The 18,365-nt window shown below is 58.9% G+C and overlaps 8 protein-coding genes across 8 annotated transcripts; 7 read left to right on the forward strand and 1 right to left on the reverse strand.

Moving 5' to 3' along the window:
* Window positions 1-92: 92 nt before the first annotated feature.
* NPR2 (uncharacterized protein) lies at window positions 93-2,374 on the forward strand (the record flags this gene model as incomplete). Its single annotated transcript, XM_060597218.1, has 5 exons — window positions 93-112; window positions 146-170; window positions 205-1,099; window positions 1,226-1,440; window positions 1,490-2,374. The coding sequence occupies 5 exons, from the start codon at window positions 93-95 to the stop codon at window positions 2,372-2,374; spliced, it is 2,040 nt and encodes a 679-aa protein (XP_060454134.1).
* A 231-nt stretch (window positions 2,375-2,605) lies between these two features.
* CcaverHIS019_0202310 (uncharacterized protein) lies at window positions 2,606-5,093 on the forward strand (the record flags this gene model as incomplete). Its single annotated transcript, XM_060597219.1, has 3 exons — window positions 2,606-2,818; window positions 3,001-3,351; window positions 3,555-5,093. The coding sequence occupies 3 exons, from the start codon at window positions 2,606-2,608 to the stop codon at window positions 5,091-5,093; spliced, it is 2,103 nt and encodes a 700-aa protein (XP_060454135.1).
* A 373-nt stretch (window positions 5,094-5,466) lies between these two features.
* HUT1 (uncharacterized protein) lies at window positions 5,467-6,939 on the forward strand (the record flags this gene model as incomplete). Its single annotated transcript, XM_060597220.1, has 5 exons — window positions 5,467-5,480; window positions 5,519-5,583; window positions 5,622-6,097; window positions 6,130-6,311; window positions 6,381-6,939. The coding sequence occupies 5 exons, from the start codon at window positions 5,467-5,469 to the stop codon at window positions 6,937-6,939; spliced, it is 1,296 nt and encodes a 431-aa protein (XP_060454136.1).
* A 180-nt stretch (window positions 6,940-7,119) lies between these two features.
* On the forward strand, window positions 7,120-8,037 carry YFH1 (uncharacterized protein; the record flags this gene model as incomplete). Its single annotated transcript, XM_060597221.1, has 3 exons — window positions 7,120-7,301; window positions 7,624-7,741; window positions 7,804-8,037. 3 exons carry the CDS (start codon window positions 7,120-7,122, stop codon window positions 8,035-8,037), a joined length of 534 nt encoding a protein of 177 aa, XP_060454137.1.
* Window positions 8,038-8,108: 71 nt separating this feature from the next.
* CcaverHIS019_0202340 (uncharacterized protein) lies at window positions 8,109-11,549 on the reverse strand (the record flags this gene model as incomplete). Its single annotated transcript, XM_060597223.1, has 11 exons — window positions 8,109-8,476; window positions 8,667-9,046; window positions 9,115-9,551; window positions 9,590-9,738; window positions 10,055-10,161; window positions 10,195-10,558; window positions 10,592-10,730; window positions 10,765-10,880; window positions 10,921-11,266; window positions 11,298-11,389; window positions 11,495-11,549. The coding sequence occupies 11 exons, from the start codon at window positions 11,547-11,549 to the stop codon at window positions 8,109-8,111; spliced, it is 2,553 nt and encodes an 850-aa protein (XP_060454138.1).
* A 467-nt stretch (window positions 11,550-12,016) lies between these two features.
* CcaverHIS019_0202350 (uncharacterized protein) lies at window positions 12,017-13,084 on the forward strand (the record flags this gene model as incomplete). The annotated part of the gene is made up of 1 exon (XM_060597224.1): window positions 12,017-13,084. The coding sequence occupies one exon, from the start codon at window positions 12,017-12,019 to the stop codon at window positions 13,082-13,084; it is 1,068 nt and encodes a 355-aa protein (XP_060454139.1).
* Window positions 13,085-14,316: 1,232 nt separating this feature from the next.
* On the forward strand, window positions 14,317-14,871 carry CcaverHIS019_0202360 (uncharacterized protein; the record flags this gene model as incomplete). The annotated part of the gene is made up of 1 exon (XM_060597225.1): window positions 14,317-14,871. One exon carries the CDS (start codon window positions 14,317-14,319, stop codon window positions 14,869-14,871), a length of 555 nt encoding a protein of 184 aa, XP_060454140.1.
* Window positions 14,872-16,084: 1,213 nt separating this feature from the next.
* CcaverHIS019_0202370 (uncharacterized protein) lies at window positions 16,085-17,910 on the forward strand (the record flags this gene model as incomplete). Its single annotated transcript, XM_060597226.1, has 2 exons — window positions 16,085-16,240; window positions 16,273-17,910. 2 exons carry the CDS (start codon window positions 16,085-16,087, stop codon window positions 17,908-17,910), a joined length of 1,794 nt encoding a protein of 597 aa, XP_060454141.1.
* Window positions 17,911-18,365: the final 455 nt, after the last annotated feature.

The following is an 18,365-nucleotide window of genomic DNA, read 5'->3' on the forward strand; positions in this document are numbered from 1 at the left end:
GCTGGTGGAGGTGGATGTGGTTCCAATAATCGTCATTCCGTCTCGCTCTTCTCTCCATTCTTGTTTGTCCACTCATCCATCCACCAGCAACCATGCACGGCGTCACAGACGAGTGAGCTATCGTTCCATTACCAGCTGACAACAGGACGTTCCTCCCGCAGATTGTCGGCGTGCGTCCATCTTGTAATCCACAGCTCACTCCAGGTCTTCTACGCGACCTTTGACCCTGTCGCGGGCCCAACCGTTCTCCACCAAGTCCCCGAACACCTCATCTCAAGCAGCACCACCGAGGATGGAGCCCGCTCGCCATCAGGTTCTCGATCTAGGAGTATGACCCGCGGCTCACTAAGCACCGACCGGGGCCGGGAGCTATCGGGACCTCGAATGGGGCGCAACACCTCTCCCTCACCAATGCGCATGTCCCACCCCCAACCCCGTTCTCCACGCGACCTAGCCGGGAGCCTATCCTCCTCTGCCACCCTCTCTTCAGGCCCCGGATCGAACGGTACGCCGAACCATTCTTCTCCGCTGGCCAACACAATCTCCACCTCTACCACCGCAACATCCACCCCCGCCCCCACCCCCGCCCCCTCGGCCCATGTGCGCGCAGGTACGCCTGCTCCCCGCCAACCCGCCCTCCTCGAATTTGGACCCATTAGCGAATACGTCATCCCCAAAAAGTCATTGCATGGAAAGCTGGTCACGTTCAGGACTGATGGGGCTTGGGACGCCATGGGGGACGAAAGTGACGACTCGTCCGACGACGGAGACCACAAGTACGAGTACAGAGTTATTGGGCTTCCAATGGTCCTCGAGGGTGAGGGGGGCAAGTATCAGCGTAACCAGTATATCTGGAATTTGTGCTTTGTGTTCCGCGCAAACGCTAGCTTGTCTGCTTTTGAGCCAGTCGTACGCAAGACGGCAAGGATATTACGCAGTGCTGAACTCGATACGGGGTATTTGAGTGCGCCGCAGGCACATCATACACCTATTCCGGCTGTGCTCGAGCAGATCTTTGAAGACCTCAACTCGTACTCGGAGACGAGCATTCCGCTGGATGGGTATAACAGTCTCGAACTCAAGTTGTTCCCCCACTACCGTGAGTGTGTCGACCTTGGGGGGGTTTCAGAGTGACATCCCAACCATCTGGCAATAACCTTGCCATGCTCGTCCTTCACCTCGCTCGTCCTCTCACCTCTCGTCCCCTCCCAACCGCTGACCCCAGCCAACCCGCCCGAATGCAACGACTGGGACGTCCCCCTCGCCCTCGTTGACCTCAAGTCCCTCCGTGACCCAAATTGGGACATCACAGCCTCGCGTGTCGTCGATTACGTCGATGGCATAAATCACTGCGCGCGCATTGCACAGCTCGCCGACGCCGACCCTGCGCTCGTGCGCGAGACACTCCGTCATATGCTCTACTACCAGGTTATCATGACGGTGCGCACTCCCCACTGCTCACCTACCAACCCTGCACCGCTAACACCAGATTGACATCTTCCAGTACTCGAACATGTACAAAATCAACTCGTCATTTCCACGCCTGGTGGCGGAAGAGAGTGTCATCGCTGAATGTGGGACCTACGTCACCCGTCCAAATTATCCCGTCCTCGACTGGCCAGCCCTCGCAACCATGTACGCCAAGCTCATGTCGGGCACCACCGTGCAGAAGTGGTGCGAAGAGAACAGCGTCCTCGATAAGGGCATCGACCCGCGCCGCTTCGTCTCATTCGGCATCATCAAGGGTTTCCTCACACGTGTGCACCGCTGGCCCATAATGGTAGACCGGGTTGGTCCCCTCCTCCTAGGCCATGGGCTGGGCCTAACAGGCGCCGGAGGAGCTGGTTCGTCATTATTGGCACCCGACCCCTCGCGCCGCCGAGTAGGCTTCCACAACGACTCGAGAGAGAGCCGCGACTTCCGCAACGATTCGACGATCACACGCGCCCTGCAGGGCGGCGAGTCGCTGTTCACCCTCCGTTCAGGTGGCAGTGCCGCCAGCATAACGGGTATCTCGCCAGCCAGTGGGGCCCCGAACTCGCCACCACGCAAGTTGAACCAGGGCCGCTCACTCAGCAGCGCTCCCGACCACCCTAGCGTCTCGAGCCGACGCACAAACACGCTGCGCTCGGGTGGCGGCCTGAGTCAGCTCACAACAAGTGCTGGCGCCGGCGTATCTCAGATCTCGAGGCATGTCCAGGGCAGGCTGTACGAGCTCGAAGACGAGCTCCTGGGCTACCTGGACGGACACCACAACACGGACGAGATCCAGGTGCGCATGGGCATGAACTGGACACAACTTGAGAAGGTGCTGGGTCTGGATGACATTCGTGATGGAATAGGGAGAAAGGGGATTGCAATGGTCACCAAGTAGCTGCGTAGTGTTGTGAGATGGATGATGTGATGTGGGTGGCTGGTTGAAGGCGGGAAGAAGATTAAGTAGTCGTCATTACAAGTTGACACGGGCATTGATCGGCGCGTACCTTTTGTTAACACTCCATAGCCTACCATCACACACTGTCTCTCATTCTCCATCTCACTTGATCTCTTGCATCGCATCGCATCGCATCCATCTGGCATACAAACTACCCCAACCCCTCTGGTCATGAGCGACGATCCAGGCCCCACCCTCGCAGTGCGCACACTCAAGGAGCGGCGCGACCAGCTATCCTCCCACAGCGTCCAGGTCGACGGGCTGTTGGATGAACTCGCAGACGACGTCGGCACCCTCGCTGCCCAGGAGGCGTGGGAGCCCGCAGTGGAGGCAGGCATGGCCGACTGGGCTAGTGATCGCGCAACAGTGTTTCGTGCTTTGCGAGTGAGTTGCATGGGTCGTGGCCGCCTCCACTCCCTCGTCATGCGTCCTCCCTCCTCCTCCTCCTCCTCCCCCCCCCCTCCTCCCCCCGCCTACGCCCCCACCTACCCCCTCCCCCTACCTCCCGACCTACCCCCCTACCCCCCCCCCCCTCTCCCCCCACCCCCCACCCCCCCTGACAGCAGCGCGCACACTTCGACGAGGCCAAAGCCCACGCCGCCCTCCTAGCATGCTGCGCCGCGCGGATCGAGCGCGGGCTCTCCGGCGCGATCCCCTCGCCCCCCGTCCCAGGGCTATTCGCCGTCCTCCCCCTCTCCCAAACTGACCGGCTCGGCCATCCGGTCGCGGTCCTAACCCTCCGCGAAGTTGTACGCGACGAGGCAGGCTCCCTCACAGAACTAAAGGACTGGCTCTGGTTCGCACTCGAGATGGTCCGCCGCGTCCTCGCGGATTATTGGGTCGCCCATAAACGCGGGACGGGCGCAGAAGGTGCTGTACTGCTCGTCGACGCCAAGGATGCCGGGTACCGCAACCTCGTGAGTATACCCGGATATGCGGTCACTTGGTGGCGCGCGCCGAACAGCCGGCTCCCAAAGATTCCGCTGTACGCACGGCCGCCGCACAGACTGCCGCTCCGTTTCGAGCGAGAAACCCTTCACGCTTGTTCATGCTGCCAAGCCGGGGTCCAGACCCCGCGGGCTGCAGTCGCCGCGCTGCCAGATATTTTACTAACGCGCAGGAAGTTGAGCTCCTCCCCACTCTCTTCTCTGTTGGGCACAACTCGTTCCCAGGTCTGTTTGAGAGCGTCTACATCGTCAACGCCGGCTGGAGCCACAGAACCATGTGGAACTCGATCATCAAGCGCCTCCTCCCCAAGTCGGCCATCGACAAGGTCGTCTTCCTTGACGACAAGCAGCAGATTGCCCAGGTGTTCAACCTCGACCAGCTGCCAGAGGCGTACGGTGGCTGTGGGCTCGAGCCCGACCCGGAAATCATGCTGCGCCGCTACTCGATCGCCCGGCCACATGCTTACTCGCGTCCGGGGTCGCGGGCGACCTCGCGCGGACCATCACGCGGTCCATCCCGCGTCGTGTCGCGCACAGGCTCGCGGGTTGGCAGCCGCGCACACAGCCGTGAACCTACCGCACATAGCCGTGAACCTACCCGCCGTGGGGTACCGAGCAGGACAACCTCCACAGCCAGCATCGCCGACGTGTATTACACCGCTCCACCGTCGCCTGTTCGGTCGCGCTCGACCTCCCGGCGCAACTCGACTCACGCACTTGTGGGCTTGAGCGCCAAGCTCGCCATGACGAAACAGGGCCAGGACTTGGAGATCCTGGGCGAGAAGCAGAAGCCAACTGTCGATCCATCTATCCATCGCATTAAATCACTCTCCGACTTTCATCTCTACCTCTCTCCGTCGCGTCTCGCACACCGCGACCTCCTCTCTGACTCGGAAGACGACGAGCCAGTCCCTCCAAAGCCGATAGTACAAGGCCGCCGCACTCTCCGACCAGCCATGCTCGAGCTTGGGGCGGGCACCATCGCCGCGCGACGTGCGTCACGCGCAGTGACCCCAGCGATTGCGCGCGCCTCCACACCCGCCGAGTACGCCTCGATGCTGCAGGATCACCACGCTCGCGGCCTGGAGCAGTACTACAGCCCGGAGCAGCACGAGGTGATCGAGGCCATGTCCTCGCCAGACCACAGTGACAGTCCCGAGTCTCCGCCGCCACTCGCAATCGAACCCTCCTCGCCAGAACCAGGCGAGCCTGAGTCGCAGATCCTGGCGCCTATTGCAGTCCGCCCGGGCCCTGCTGAAGCCGAAGCGCCGGACGTCCAGTTCTCCTCATCCAACCCGTGGTTTGGCTACCCCGTCGTGCGTGTCCCCCATGCCAGCGGGGAGGGCTACGCGATACGCCCGCGTTACGGCCGCAACCGGAAGCGCGACCTCGTTAAGACGCTCCTCTGGCTTTTCGTTTTACGGCTGCAGTCATGGAGAAGTGCGGTGGAGCGCGCTCTCGGTCTTCCCCGCCTTGCAGCGCTGTTGGCACCAAGCAAGCCGGAGGAACACGCGACGCCCGACCAGGGTCTGCGCGCCGTTGCGCGCACTCGGTCCTACACGCCCAAGGGCATGGTTGTCAAGCGCGAGCGCGACTGGATCTGGATGGTCATTGGGTTCCTGCTGCTCCGGGGGACGTGGGCGCGTCTCCTCGGGCCGATGGAGAGCCTGGGCCTCGGCGCCGTGCGCGACATGCTCGGGGGACTGGTCTAGTTGGCCGTCTCCAAGCCCGGTAAAGTAGGGCACAACCAACAAAATACAGTAGACATAGACCGCCTGCCATAGTTTGTGGGCGCCCGCCATAGTTTGCTCACAAACCAATCAACCCAGCCCCACGCCATCTCCACCAGACGTTGTATCAATGTTGTTTGTAATGTATGCGTCTGCCTGCATGACTAGGTGACTAGGATGACTTGTGTCCGTGTCCGGCGCCAAGTCTCGTCTGCCACCCCCGTGCCTGAGTCCACGTCGAAATGTCAATGAGACGCGTCCGATGCATCCCCTCCACTCCTCCACTCTTCTCCTCCACTCTTGTCATCTCCACGCTCCTTACTCGACTGTCGCTTGAATCTCCCCGTCTCGCATAATGGGGTTGCTACGGTACGCCCCTCACCAGGCCATCTAACATCTAACACCAGCCTATGTATCTGTGTGTCGGGAGTCTACGCCGCCTTCCTCCTCTGGGCGATAGCGCAGGAACGTCGTGAGTTTCTGTTTCTCCTCACGTTCCTCTGACCCCAGTCTCCCAACCCTTCCCCGCGTCCCCGGCACATCCCCACACCCCACCTCGTTCAGCACACGGAGACAAGTTCCCCTCCCCCCTCTTCTTCAACTTTTCCCAAGCGCTGGCAAGTGCCTGCGCGAGCGCAACGTACCTCCTCGTCGGGTCGCGGGGATCACTCGCAAGGGACGGCGTAGTTGGTGTACTGGGGCTACGGCGGTTGTTTGGTGGCGCGGAGGTGTCGGACAAGCCCAATGCCGTGGCCAGGTCAAACAACGCGAATGGCAAGGCGAACGGCGCTAACGGGAACACCACGACACACGCCAACGTCAACACCACGAGACCACACGCCAACGGCAACGGCAACACCGCGAGACCATGGTACCAGACCCTCCCCGGACTGCTTCTTCAAGTATCCATGTTCCAAACTACCGCTGGGCCGATCGGGTTCCACGCGCTCAAGCATATTTCTTATCCCACCATGGTCCTGGCCAAAGTCAGTCACACATTGGGTAGAGCTAATCCCAGTCGTGCAAACTCATCCCCGTGCTCCTGCTCAATGTTCTTCTGTACCGCCGGAGGTTTGGAGCGCACAAGTACGCGGTCGTCGTGCTTGTTTCCATTGGCATCTCAATGTTCATGCTCTTTGGGGGGAAGAAGAAGGGTGGGGGTGGTGACAGCGCTTTTGGATTGGGGCTGCTGCTCGTCAAGTATGTACCCATCTCATTGCTATTTGCCTCGACGGATCGCTACGCTCGCTGTGCTCGCGCTAACCCTAGCCTCCTCATTGACGGTCTAACCAACTCGACCCAAGACCAGATCTTCGCCCTCTACCCCTCCTACTCGGGCCAGCAGATGATGTTCATCATGGCCTTCCTCCAACTATCCCTCCTCACCCCCGCCATGCTCCTGCCCCTCCCGTCACGCCCCTCATCTCTTGTCAACCACATACCATTCCTCTCCTCCCTACTCCCCCGCGAGCGCGGCTACTCCCACACCCTCTCCTTCTCTCCCCCCATCCTCCTCCAGTCGGTCCGCTTCCTCGTCTCGCACCCTACAGCGCTAGCCCCACTCGCCGCCTACGCAGCTCTAGGTGGTCTAGGTCAGTTGTTCATTTTTGAGACGATCGCGCACTTTGGCTCCCTCACACTCGTCATGGTCACCGTAACCCGCAAACTCTTCACCATGCTCCTCTCGGTCTTCGTGTTCGGCCACAAGCTCACTCCCGGACAATGGTGTGGTGTAGCAGTAGTGTTTGCAGGCATCGGCGTCGAGGCAGGGTTCAAGCGCCGTGAGGCGAGCAAGCGCGTACGGAGGGACAAGGCCAAGACGGAGTAGAGCATGCAGAGACATGGGTTATAGCTAAAAGGATTAAGCGGAGTCAATCCAATTTGACTCGGGCTACAGGCTGCAGTAATATCCGTTTTCCGCACGAATACGAGATTGACCGACTTTGTGACGCCATTCTGCCCAAAACCAACAACCCACTTCTCAACTCGACTCCACTCCATCACATCCATGTTCCGCCCAACACTCGTCCGCGCTCTCCGCGCAGCCCGCCCGCTCGCAACGCGGCCTTCAGCGCGCGCCATCTCCACCCTTCCCACCCTCACCACCCGCTTCACCGCCCCGCCCCGTACCCGCGCAGCGAGCAGCACCCCGCATGGCGACCCCCAGATTGCAGAAGGCATTGAGGTCCGGTACGTCCTCCGTCCTCTTCCTCGCCCCGCGCCATCACCACGACCTTTCGCACTCCGCTCTATAGACTGTGCCTTCTGCTTGCGGTCACTGCAACCTCACCGATCATCTCCCCTTACTTGCGTAGTCTCCCATCCCCCGTCTCCAACCGAAACGCACCTTGCTTCTCTCACCTTCCTCTCTTCTCCCCCTTCCTCCCCATGCCGCCCCCTCCCAGTCCCCCCCCCCCCCCCCCCCTTTCCCCCCCCCCCGTCTCCCCCCCCCCTTCCTGTAGCGTCGGTGTAGCCCATCCGTAGAGCATGGGACAGACATAACTAACCCCAGCTCCCTCACCGATAACGAGTACCACGACCTAGCCGACGAGAGCATGGACACACTCCACGAAAACCTCGAGGCGCTGTGTGAGGACTTTGGCCCGCCCGACTGGGAGGTCGAGTACAGTGTGAGTCGGGGACTGGACTCACTGGGCCAACTAAACCGGGACCCATACAGAGCTGACAGCAGTCCGGAGTCATGACCCTCATCCTTCCCCCGCACGGCACGTACGTCATCAACAAGCAGCCGCCAAACCACCAGATCTGGGTATCGTCGCCGTTCTCGGGACCTGCGCGCTTCAGCCTGTCGCCCGAGGGGATCTGGGTGCACCACCGCCGGAAGGGCGTGCAGCTCGGCGCTCTGCTCGACGGAGAGTTGAAGGACCTTGTCAAGGGCGGGTGGGAGGGCGTTGGCCTCAAGTAGAGCGAAGAATGCAACTTGGACTAACGGATACATGAAATAGCCTCTGATGCTCTCCTGTCTTCTCTTATGCTTTAATGCTGAGTTGGAATGCAGATCCCGTAAGTCTCCCACACCGCCGGATCGCGGGCGTACGACGCGAGCCAGTGCTTCTGCGCCGCATATCTGCCACGTACGCGCGAGAGTGCTGCGACGGCCTTGCGCGCAGCGTGCTTGGCCATATCGTACTCGGCATGCGCAGCATGCACGTAGAACTTCTGGAGCCAGATCGTGCTCAGGTCTCCGACGAGTCGCTCTGTCCGGCAGAGTCTCACCGCCTCCTCAACTTCGGCCAGCGTCTGCGCTCGCGCCGTCCCAAGGCAATGATCGATGCCGCACTCCTCCCACCCGGCTAATATGGCTCCAAGGCGGCGGCGATTCGTGTTGCTCGCCTTGCGCACGGCTGGGTCGTGGGCACAGGTCGGGCACTTGCAGTCAAAGAGATATCGGGCGAGGATTTGCTTGCGCCGAGCTCTGCCGGCAAGGCGGAGTACTTCGGGAGAGCAGTACGCAACCGTGATCTCATCGCCAGCCTTGATGCGGTGGGATGCAACGATCACAGTCGTTAGTCGACACTGCCAAAGTGGACTCACTCAGTTTCTTCTCTTGCTCGGACCAATGCCAGCCCGCATTCGGCGAACACGCATGGTTGATCTGTGATGCGTACCTAAACAATCCTGCGGGTTGGTTGGATCGCGCCGCGTCGTCGTCCGGCTCCTCCTCGACGCAGGGAATAGCGTTCGCCAAGAATATGGCGAGAATCGACGACGTGCCATTCGGGCATCCGCCTTCCCACGACAGGAGGCGGAGGAGGCTGTTCTTTTCGAGTTGCTGAGCGAGATGCAAAAGCTCCCCCGTATCGACTCTTCGCGGGGCAGTGAGCAGCGGCGCTTCGGCATAAAGAATCTCGCCACGGTCACAGTCGCGCTGGGCGAAGATACCGCGCCCGTGGACAGTTCTGGCGACGCGCACCCTGCCGTGAGGAGGGGGATAGACTGGCCCCTTCGTACTTCCGTCAATGAAGAAGGCGGAAGGACTCACTGCCGTCTGCGCTTCACGACCGGTTCCGTCTGTCTCGAGGGGGCAGCGCGCCTGCGCTTCACTGCCGGTTCAGTCTGTCTCGAGGGGGCGGCGCGCCTGCGCTTCACGGCCGGTTCAGTCTGTCTCGAGGGGACAGCGCGCCTGCGCTTCACGGCCGGTTCAGTCTGTCTCGAGGGGACAGCGCGCCTGCGCTTCACTGCCGGTTCAGTCTGTCTTGATGGGGCAGCGCGCCTGCGCTTCACTGCCGGTTCCGTCTGTCTCGAGGGGACAGCGCGCCTGCGCTTCACTACCGGTTCAGTTTGTCTCGAGGGGCCAGTGCGCCTGCGCTTCACTGCCGGCTCAGTCTGTCTCGAGGGGGCAGCGCGCACGCCAGAGAGAGGTGTGGGGCCTGGGAGGGCGGGCGGCGTAGGGACAGTCAGAGGAACAGATTCCCGCCGCTTCATAGGGTCGCGGTGAAGCCGCTTTGGTCTCTCACGAGCCGTGTTCCGGTGGCGCTCGACTCTGCCGGGCTTGGCTTGGCTGAGAACTTGGATGCTGCGTCTGATGGAGGCGATGAGCCACCGATGGGTGGGGAAAGGTCTGCGTCTGAAGGAGGCGATGAGCCACCGATGGGTGGGGAAAGGTCTGCGTCAGTGGACCCTTGGGACCAGCGTACTTTCGAGTGGAGCGCAACCGCTCCACGCGGATTCGTGACATTGTAACCGATGGTACGTCCTGTAGTTGGTAAGGACTGTTAGTGAGATGTCAAGGTGTCAGCGATTTGATGAGCGATGGTGAGAAGAGAGAAGAGAGGAGGGAGGAGAGACGGAGAAAATTTTAAAGGAGAAATGGCGAGCAAAGTACACGAGCAAGGTCAAGCGATGCAATGCAATGCAATGAGTAGTGTAGTGTAAAACAACCTAGGCTCTACTAGGATCTACAATGTGTCCGTCGCCCGTACGCGTGCCGTGGATAACGCCTGATCCGAGACACTTGTCGCCGTCCCATAACGCGGCGACCTGGCCCAGCGGAACGGCCCTGACGGGATCCGGGAACGTGACGTAGATACTGTTATCAGCTTGATGTAACTTGTGAACTCACCGGCTGCCGTCGACGCGCATATGGGCGCGGAACGGCGCTTCTCGATGCCGTACTTGGGCCATCAATTCGTGCCCGTCCTCCAACAGTGGAGGCTCCCCTGCAATCCAATTGAACTCGTCACTCCACAACTCGCTGCACAGCAATGCGGGGTGGTCGGTACGCGGCACGACGAGGATATCGTTTCCGCCATTGACTCCCTTGCGCGCAACGAACAACTTGCCCCACATATCCGACTTGAGTCCGGGTTTCAAGAGGATGATCCGGGCACGCTGGCCCACCGTGTATTGCGATAGGCCCTTGTGTTCGCCCACCCGTTGCCCAGCCTCGTTGACGAACCATCCCGTCGTAGGAGGGACGTATTGGGCTGTCGTTAGCTTTGGTGGTGGCCAAGACGTACAGACAAAGTCGCCAAAGTTACGGCGCTTGCCAATGAAGCATAGGCCCATGCTCTCTCGCCGCTCGGCAGTTGGGAGATGCCATTCACGAGCAAGCTCTCGCACCGCGGGTTTCGGCAGCCCAGCCAGAGGAAAGACGGCCTGTCATCAGCTTTAGCACGAATCACACCCTCACTCGTTGCAAGGCGGCCTCCGTGACTTGGGAGAGGTAGAACGTCTGGTCCTTGTTCATATCATGCGCGCGGTGGAGTGTTGCTCTTCCACCTTGCCTTCGCACGCGCGCATAGTGACCTGCCGTCAGCCAGCCGGCTCGATACCCCTCGGGATCTACCTGTGGCGAGAAAGTGGCCCTCGGGGATATGTTTGAGAAGCGCTCCAAACTTAATCTCGCGATTACACCAGACATCGGGGTTGGGTGTCCTGGCCTGCTCCCACTCGGCGATAGATGGCTCGAACACGCGCGTCCAGTACTCGGCGGTCAAGTCGACCAGCCGGACCTTATTGTCGGGAATGCCGATGTGTCGGGCGACGGCGCGCGCGTCGGCCCAGTCGCGCTCCCACGTACAAGGAGAGTGGACAGCTGGGTTATTGTATGCTAAGCTTAAAGAGGACGCTGGCGCGTTCTCAGAAAGGACGGGGTCCCAATTACGCATGAAGAGGACGGAGAGGTTGAGGGGCTGGCGTTAGTGGGAATGGTGGGATACGCACTAGTTCAGAGAGGAGGCGGAGGGTCACGCTCGAGTCTACACCGCCAGAGACTGCGACGACGACATTGTCGCCTTCGGAGAGGCACAGGTCGTCTAGTGTTGGGAGGGAGTAGGTGGGGATGGTGGAGGTTGAGGTGGAGGTTGAGGGCTGGGATGTGGGGGTTGGCGAAACTGCTGTGGAGAAGAGACGGAGCGCACCGTAGCAGGATCTACGCGGCGCAGGAGCGCGCAGTGCTCCGATGGCCGTCCACATAGCCTTGGGAATGGGGGGAGGAGTGGAAAGTGATCAAGAAGAGAGAGATGGAGAAATGATGGTTACAGAAAAGCACCTCCACTTTTGCTGTCGGAAATTCGAGCCGTAGTGGTTTGTTTGGATCCGTTAATTCAACCATCAATGACGTTCCTTGTCCCATTCTTAATCTCTTAATCTCTTCATTCAGTTTGGGTTGTTCGCCATCTCCCGTTGTATGAATGTAATATGACTCACTTGAGAATAGGGAGTGTCTGACTTGCTAGGCTCCCAAGAGTGGGGCAGGAGGGGAGCCGAACGAGGGGAGTCTGTGCCGTGGCGGTAGAGCACTGCCTCATTCAACAGCCACCGCCTTTGTTACTCGCTTCCACAATTCCACAATCTCGGCTCTACTGCATTTATACAACCACATTCTCACTCCACTCAACTCCAACCGTCTCCAACACCACATTCAGCTGACCACACAGACCATGACTCCCACTCTCGACTACAATGGGTTCCCCAACATCATCGACATCATCATCGGCTTTGCTCCTCACAAAGCCCTCCTCGCCTTGCGCGCAACGTGTCGTGACATCAAGAACAAAGTCGATCCCATCCTCCATCGCCACATCCGGCTGGGTCGCCGCCAAGACGACCACTCTCAGTGGCGAGTCTGGGGTACCGCGATTTGGCTCGATGACGACACGTTGAACACCAACGCCCGCATCCTCGATATGCAAGAGGCCGACTTTTTCAAGGACGACGCCATTGTCGATGACATCAACGATGGCAGGTTTGGCAATACACACCTTGTCCGTGTCCTTCCCATCCCAGAACACGAGCTCGGGGATAAGGAGGACGGCACGGTTGATATCGATCTCAAGGTGCCCAACTCGGCAGTCGTGGCCTTTATTGAGTGCCATCGAAGCCTCCCACCCGTCATCCGATTTTGGGGCGACATGGATATGGTGGTGGTTGCCCTCATGTACCATCCCAACTGGTTTGATGGTCCGTTTGGCCACTCGTGCTTTATTCCGGACTTTAATGAAGCCGACTATGATAAGGATGTCTACCTCCTACTCGTTCCTGATGGCGAGCCTTGGAGCCATGGCGACCCAGCTAAGGCTGAGGTTGCGGGGATCCTCACCAAGCTGTTGCTCGAGGTTGTCGATAAACTCCATTACCACATTAAGGAGAATCAGCGCATCACGTTCGTTGGCGCTGAATCGTGGGACCACCGTTGGCTTGACCGGCGCATCAAGCTTTTGGGCTGGGACAGCGACAGCGACAACGACAGCGACTGGGGTAGCGGCAGCAACGGCGATGCTGGGTTGCAAAGCATGACCCTCAAGGAGATGTGCGAGCCAGGCGCCAGCGTCGCGGACCGGTTCCAATGGTGGATCAACAAGGTAGCAAACATTCACCTTTTGGGGGATGAACACGAGGGTGAAGACTTGTCCATGCGTGTTTCTTTCATGACAATGAAGGAATTCAAGGCCAAGCTCGGCAACGAGGTCGCCGAACTCATCATCTCGCCATACAAGAGTCGCGACTAGCACTTCGGGGTTAACAGATGGCTGAACTGGGCGGGTTGGCCTGCATTCGGGGGCAAACGGGGAGAGGCGCATGCTTGCAAGACGAGAACAAGTACACGAGTGAGTAGTGAGCAGAGAAGACGTCAAGGTTATGATAAAACAACGAAACTGATTCGCAGGGGAGGTTCCCACTTGGCGCAGTGCCCGTTAGCACAGTGGGATACAGTACATATGGATGTCTAGAAGCTAAGATGAGTATGGATGGTTGCACACCATCACCACTGGACCACACCTGTGTACAGTACGGTTATAGGCTTGGCTCGGCACCCTCTCCATATCTTACGCCTCACATCAATCGCCGCGCCAAAGCTATTATTCACCGCCATCTTTGCTTCAACTGACAAGATTGCGTCTGGAGGATTCGGCCTTTAGGCACCATGGACGGGCTGGATGGTCCTGGGCGTTTTGGAGGTGGACTTAAGCTCGCAAAACCTCGCCGCCAACTTCCTGTCCTCGGGACACAACCTCTTCGATCTTGCAAACAGCTCCGCAGCTGCCAGTGTAGGTACACTCCTCTCACCCATTTTGTATGTATGAGATAGTAACTAGAATATTGTCAAGGTCTGCCCATCCAATTCCTTTACAAGGGTACCACGGCCGCAGAGACTCAAGTACTACCCTATATTGTATACTGTCTCAAGTACTACCCCATATTGTATACTGTATCTAACCTCACACCTTCCTTCCCACGTCGCAACATCACACCTTGACTCCTCGAGCCCTCATTTTCAACTATTCTTCAATCCTCATGTCCTCTTACTGCCATTACTTCTCAAACTTGGTAACCTCTTTAATCTTCAACCCCCGACCTCTCATTGCAACTCCAATCAGTTTCTAAAGCAACTTCTCAAGAACCATTCCAGTAAGCATTGCCTTTCCAGCCCCAGCAGCGGCTCATCTTGCAGGAGTTGTCACCTTCCCTCGACTACCTCTTCTTCCCCCACATCATCGACGCGATCGTTGGCTTCGCACCTCACGAGGCCCCCCTGGAGCTGCGCCTCACATCGAAGAGGATCAAGGTCATTGCGGACACCATCCTCAATCGTCATCTCAGCTTGTACAGTCATCCCCGTATCAACGGGTGGCGAGCCTGGGGCACCAACATCCGCCGAGGCAGCTGGGATGATGAGGAGGATGGCCCGCCAAATAATCATCCACCAGAAGCTAGGATCCTCGATTTGTCTGAGATTCACATGATTTACAACGGCCTTCACTTCGCCGACGACGGATCCTCCGGAGTGAACCTTATCCGTGGGGTTCCTGCTAGCTCGGGCCACCTCGAGAGCTACCTCGGCATTATACCTCGTTACCAAACAGGCCAGATCCACTTGAACCTTCCTAACGTTACAGCTGTTCGTTCCATCGAATACCACCGCGGTTACTCCCTCTTGCCCGTCATCACCGGTGAAGTTAAGACGCTTGCGTTTGCTATCCTGTATCATCCGGAGTCGTGGGACGAAAGGGTTCCATCCTTCTCTGCACCCATTTTCGAAATCGACTGTGACGACATCTGCATCATCCTCTTTCCTGAGGGCGAGCCCAACATGGAAGACCGCGACAAACGACTCTCGAAAGACCCCACCTTCCTCTCAGATATCGTGAACAAGTTCGGAATGCGCTTTGACAATCTCTGGGCGGAAAACCGGCACACCATCTTCGTCGGCGGCGAGAGCTGGGCTCACCGACGGATCGACCAGTATACTGTATTATCAAGGATTACGAGTGGGAAGCCCGGGGGTACTCGTTAGAAGACTTGATCCAAGAGGACTTCATCGAGGACCACAATCCCGGGGCTGGCAGTACCGAGCGCTTCAGATGGTGGCTTTTCGAGATCGCAGGCCTCTACCTGCAAGCCAAGAAAGCGCACTGTCCTTGTGCCACATGTCCGATGCGACGAAGGGCCGAGCCGACGCACTCCTCTATGTCCGCCTCGCCTTCTGACTGTTACACCGCCGTTGGCGCTCGCACGGAACCGGCCTTCTCCGCCTGCCTCGAATACCAATGCCCAGAACCCGAGCACCAACGCTCCCTCACCTGAACCCTCCCTGACCTTCTTCGGCGCCAGCCAGATCCTTGATGTACCTGAGTCCGCCCTTACAGTACATCTTGCCGGCCCAACGACATCCCGACTTGCTGTAGACATACACTTTGGCCGGAGAAGGAACACAGCTTGGTGGGAGAGCAAACCCAGGGCAGGAACTGGGACGACTGAGCCTCGGAAGACGAGGTCTGAGACATTGTCGTGTGCCGTGGTTATGGCGCGTCGTTAGTCTCACCACAGTCGTTGCGGATGCAACCCATACGACCGCACTTCTATGGGAACGCTGACAAGCAGATCGGAATTTACAAGGGTTGTCTAATCTTCGGGCGTCGGCACCTCCGACGAGCTGTCGCGACTCCCGACGCAATTGAGAGACAGTGAGACGACAGAAGAGTCAAAGATGCGTGTCGGGTGCAGCCCCACAAACTCCGAGGTATGTACAAAGACCGCACTTTATCATAAATTGCCTTTTTCGGCAACCAACTCCCACAATCAACATCAGGGCAAAACCCGGTATTCACTTGTTTACTTTCCGAGACACTCTGCTGACTCTTTCTGACTTTGAACAACGCTATCATGCGAGGAACTCGCCGCAAGACTTGCCTCTTTTAGTTGCCATTTCCCAGTCCATCTAAAACATTCTCAATATCAGGCGGCGGCCAACTGCCAAAAACCATTTGCCCGCATCGTGAGGAATGGGCTGACAAAATGCGGGGGTTACTGGGCTATGGGGATTTGCGGGGCCGCACAATGTGCCTCACGGTCCAAGGTTGACGATGACGGCGGTCCTGATCTTGCCAACAACGATGGACTGATGCATGTACAAGGCTTCTGAAACAGCTACAAAAAGGCTGTCCGGGCTGTCTCTTCTCATCATTCCCACCGCCACTCGACTTGCCTCTTACACTCATCCACACACCATGGCAGTATTCCAGGACGGCCTGAAGGAGACCGAGATCCCAACCGGCAATGTGCTGCAGACAGACGTGCTCATCGTTGGCTCGGGCCCCGCTGGCAGCTCTGCAGCCCTCTTCCTGGCCGAGCTTGCCATCCCCGCCATCCTCATCTCGAAATACGTGAGCTATCTATTGTTCACGGCTGACATTAGCGTTGGACGGCTAACACGCCCCGCGCGCACATCACCAACCAGCGCACGATGGAGATCATGCGCGACATGGGCCTCGAGGATGCGATCCAGGCCGAGGCGACCGAGCACATGCTGTGCGGCGACACGGTCTTCTGCACCTCCATTGCTGGTGAAGAGATCGGCCGCATCCTCACGTGGGGAACGCACCCGGCCCGCGCCGCCGACCACCTCCTCGCCTCGCCGAGCAGCATGTGCGACATTCCACAGACGTACCTCGAGCCCATTCTTGTGTCAGCGGCAACAAAGCGCGGCACCCACACCCGCTTCAGCACCGAGTACATCTCGCACGTGCAGGACGCCGGCGGCGTCACTGCCACCGTTCGCGACCGACTAAGCGGCCAAACATACCTGATTCGCGCAAAGTATATGCTTGGTGCGGACGGCGCTCGCTCCATCATCCAGCAGGAACTCCAACTTCCCATGGAGGGCAAGATGGACATTGCCGGCTCGATGAACATTACCTTCAACGCCGACCTCGCGGCGCATGTCGGTCACCGCCCCAGCGTGCTGTACTGGGTCATTCAGCCTGGCGCTAACATCGGTGGCATTGGTGCTGGCCTCGTCCGCATGGTCCGTCCATGGAACGAGTGGATCGCTATTTGGGGCTTTGACATTTCCCAGCCGCCACCTGTGCTCGACGACGCGGCTGCCCGTGACATTGTCCGCAAACTCGTAGGCATTCCCGACCTCGAACTGGAGATCACTGGCAAGAGCCTGTGGGGTAACAACGAATGTTTCGCTACCCACCTCCAGAAGGGCCGCGTCTTCGCGCTCGGTGACGCCATCCACCGCCACCCGCCAAGCAACGGACTTGGAAGCAACACCTCTATCCAGGACAGCTACAACCTTTGCTGGAAGATTGCGTCGGTGCTCCGCGGTGAAGCGGACCCCAGCCTCCTCGAGACGTATTCGCAGGAACGCGCACCCGTCGCCCGGCAGATTGTCACGCGCGCTAACAAGAGCGCGCGCGAGTTCGTGCACCTCTTCGACGCGCTCGGTATCAAGCCTGGCATGCCAGCCGAAGACATGGCCAAGGAGATTGAGGAGCGCAAGGCTCCCACCGCCGTCGGCGCCCAGAAACGTGCCAAGTTGGTCACGGCAATGAACCAGAAGAACTACGAGTTCAACGCGCACGGTGTCGAGATGGGTCAATTCTACGTGTCGGACGCCATCATTTCCGACGGTTCCAAGCCCGTAAACGACCGCGACGCCGAACTGTACTACGTCCCCTCGACGTCTCCCGGCGCCCGCCTCCCCCACGCATGGGTCGGCAACCACATCAAGAAGCTCAGTACCCTCGACACGGCGCCATACACGTCCTGGACGGTGATCACCGGTACGAACGGGGCCAAGTGGGCCGACGCTGCGTCTTCCGCGAGCGACAAGCTCGGCGTAAAGGTCAAGAACGTCGTTGTTGGGCCTGGACAGGACGTCGAGGACCTGTACTATGACTGGTCCAAGTTGCGTGGGGTCGAGGAGGACGGCGTCATCCTCGTCCGGCCAGACAAGCACATTGCTTGGCGTAGCCAGACTATGTGTTCCGACCCGGAGAGCGAGCTCGTCGCGGCGCTCGCAAAGGTGCTTGGCCGCAAGCTTTGACCTGGAGAGGAGGGCTCGTGGGATCACGCGAGCATGGGATCATGGGTAGCTGTAAGATGTAGTGTATCGGACTCGTGGCGCAGGGGCGATGTCATTATGTGAATTTTACTCGTGGCCAGGTATCTGGGACGGACGCGAGACTGAGGACTGACTCGTGGCGGAGTGCAGATGCCAAAACCCACCAGTTTAAGATCTACCCTCTTTACAGAGTAACCTGTCGACGGTTGTCTAACACAGCCACTATATGCAATTGTTTGCCTTCCTTTACCATACCCTGGTTATGAGGGTAAACCCATTGTGAACATATCGCGTCTACCTTCAAGGTCTCGTCAGGGTACGGTAGCAGTGATGGCCATGTCTGTTGTCCATGGCCTCGTATCATGCTCAGACTGGTTTTCGAAATTTCCCCAATGTACAGCTGGCCGCCTCACAGTACAGGCGGACACACTCCTGTA

The sequence above is a fragment of the Cutaneotrichosporon cavernicola genome (assembly GCF_030864355.1).
Source record: "Cutaneotrichosporon cavernicola HIS019 DNA, chromosome: 2".
Taxonomy (NCBI): domain Eukaryota; kingdom Fungi; phylum Basidiomycota; class Tremellomycetes; order Trichosporonales; family Trichosporonaceae; genus Cutaneotrichosporon; species Cutaneotrichosporon cavernicola.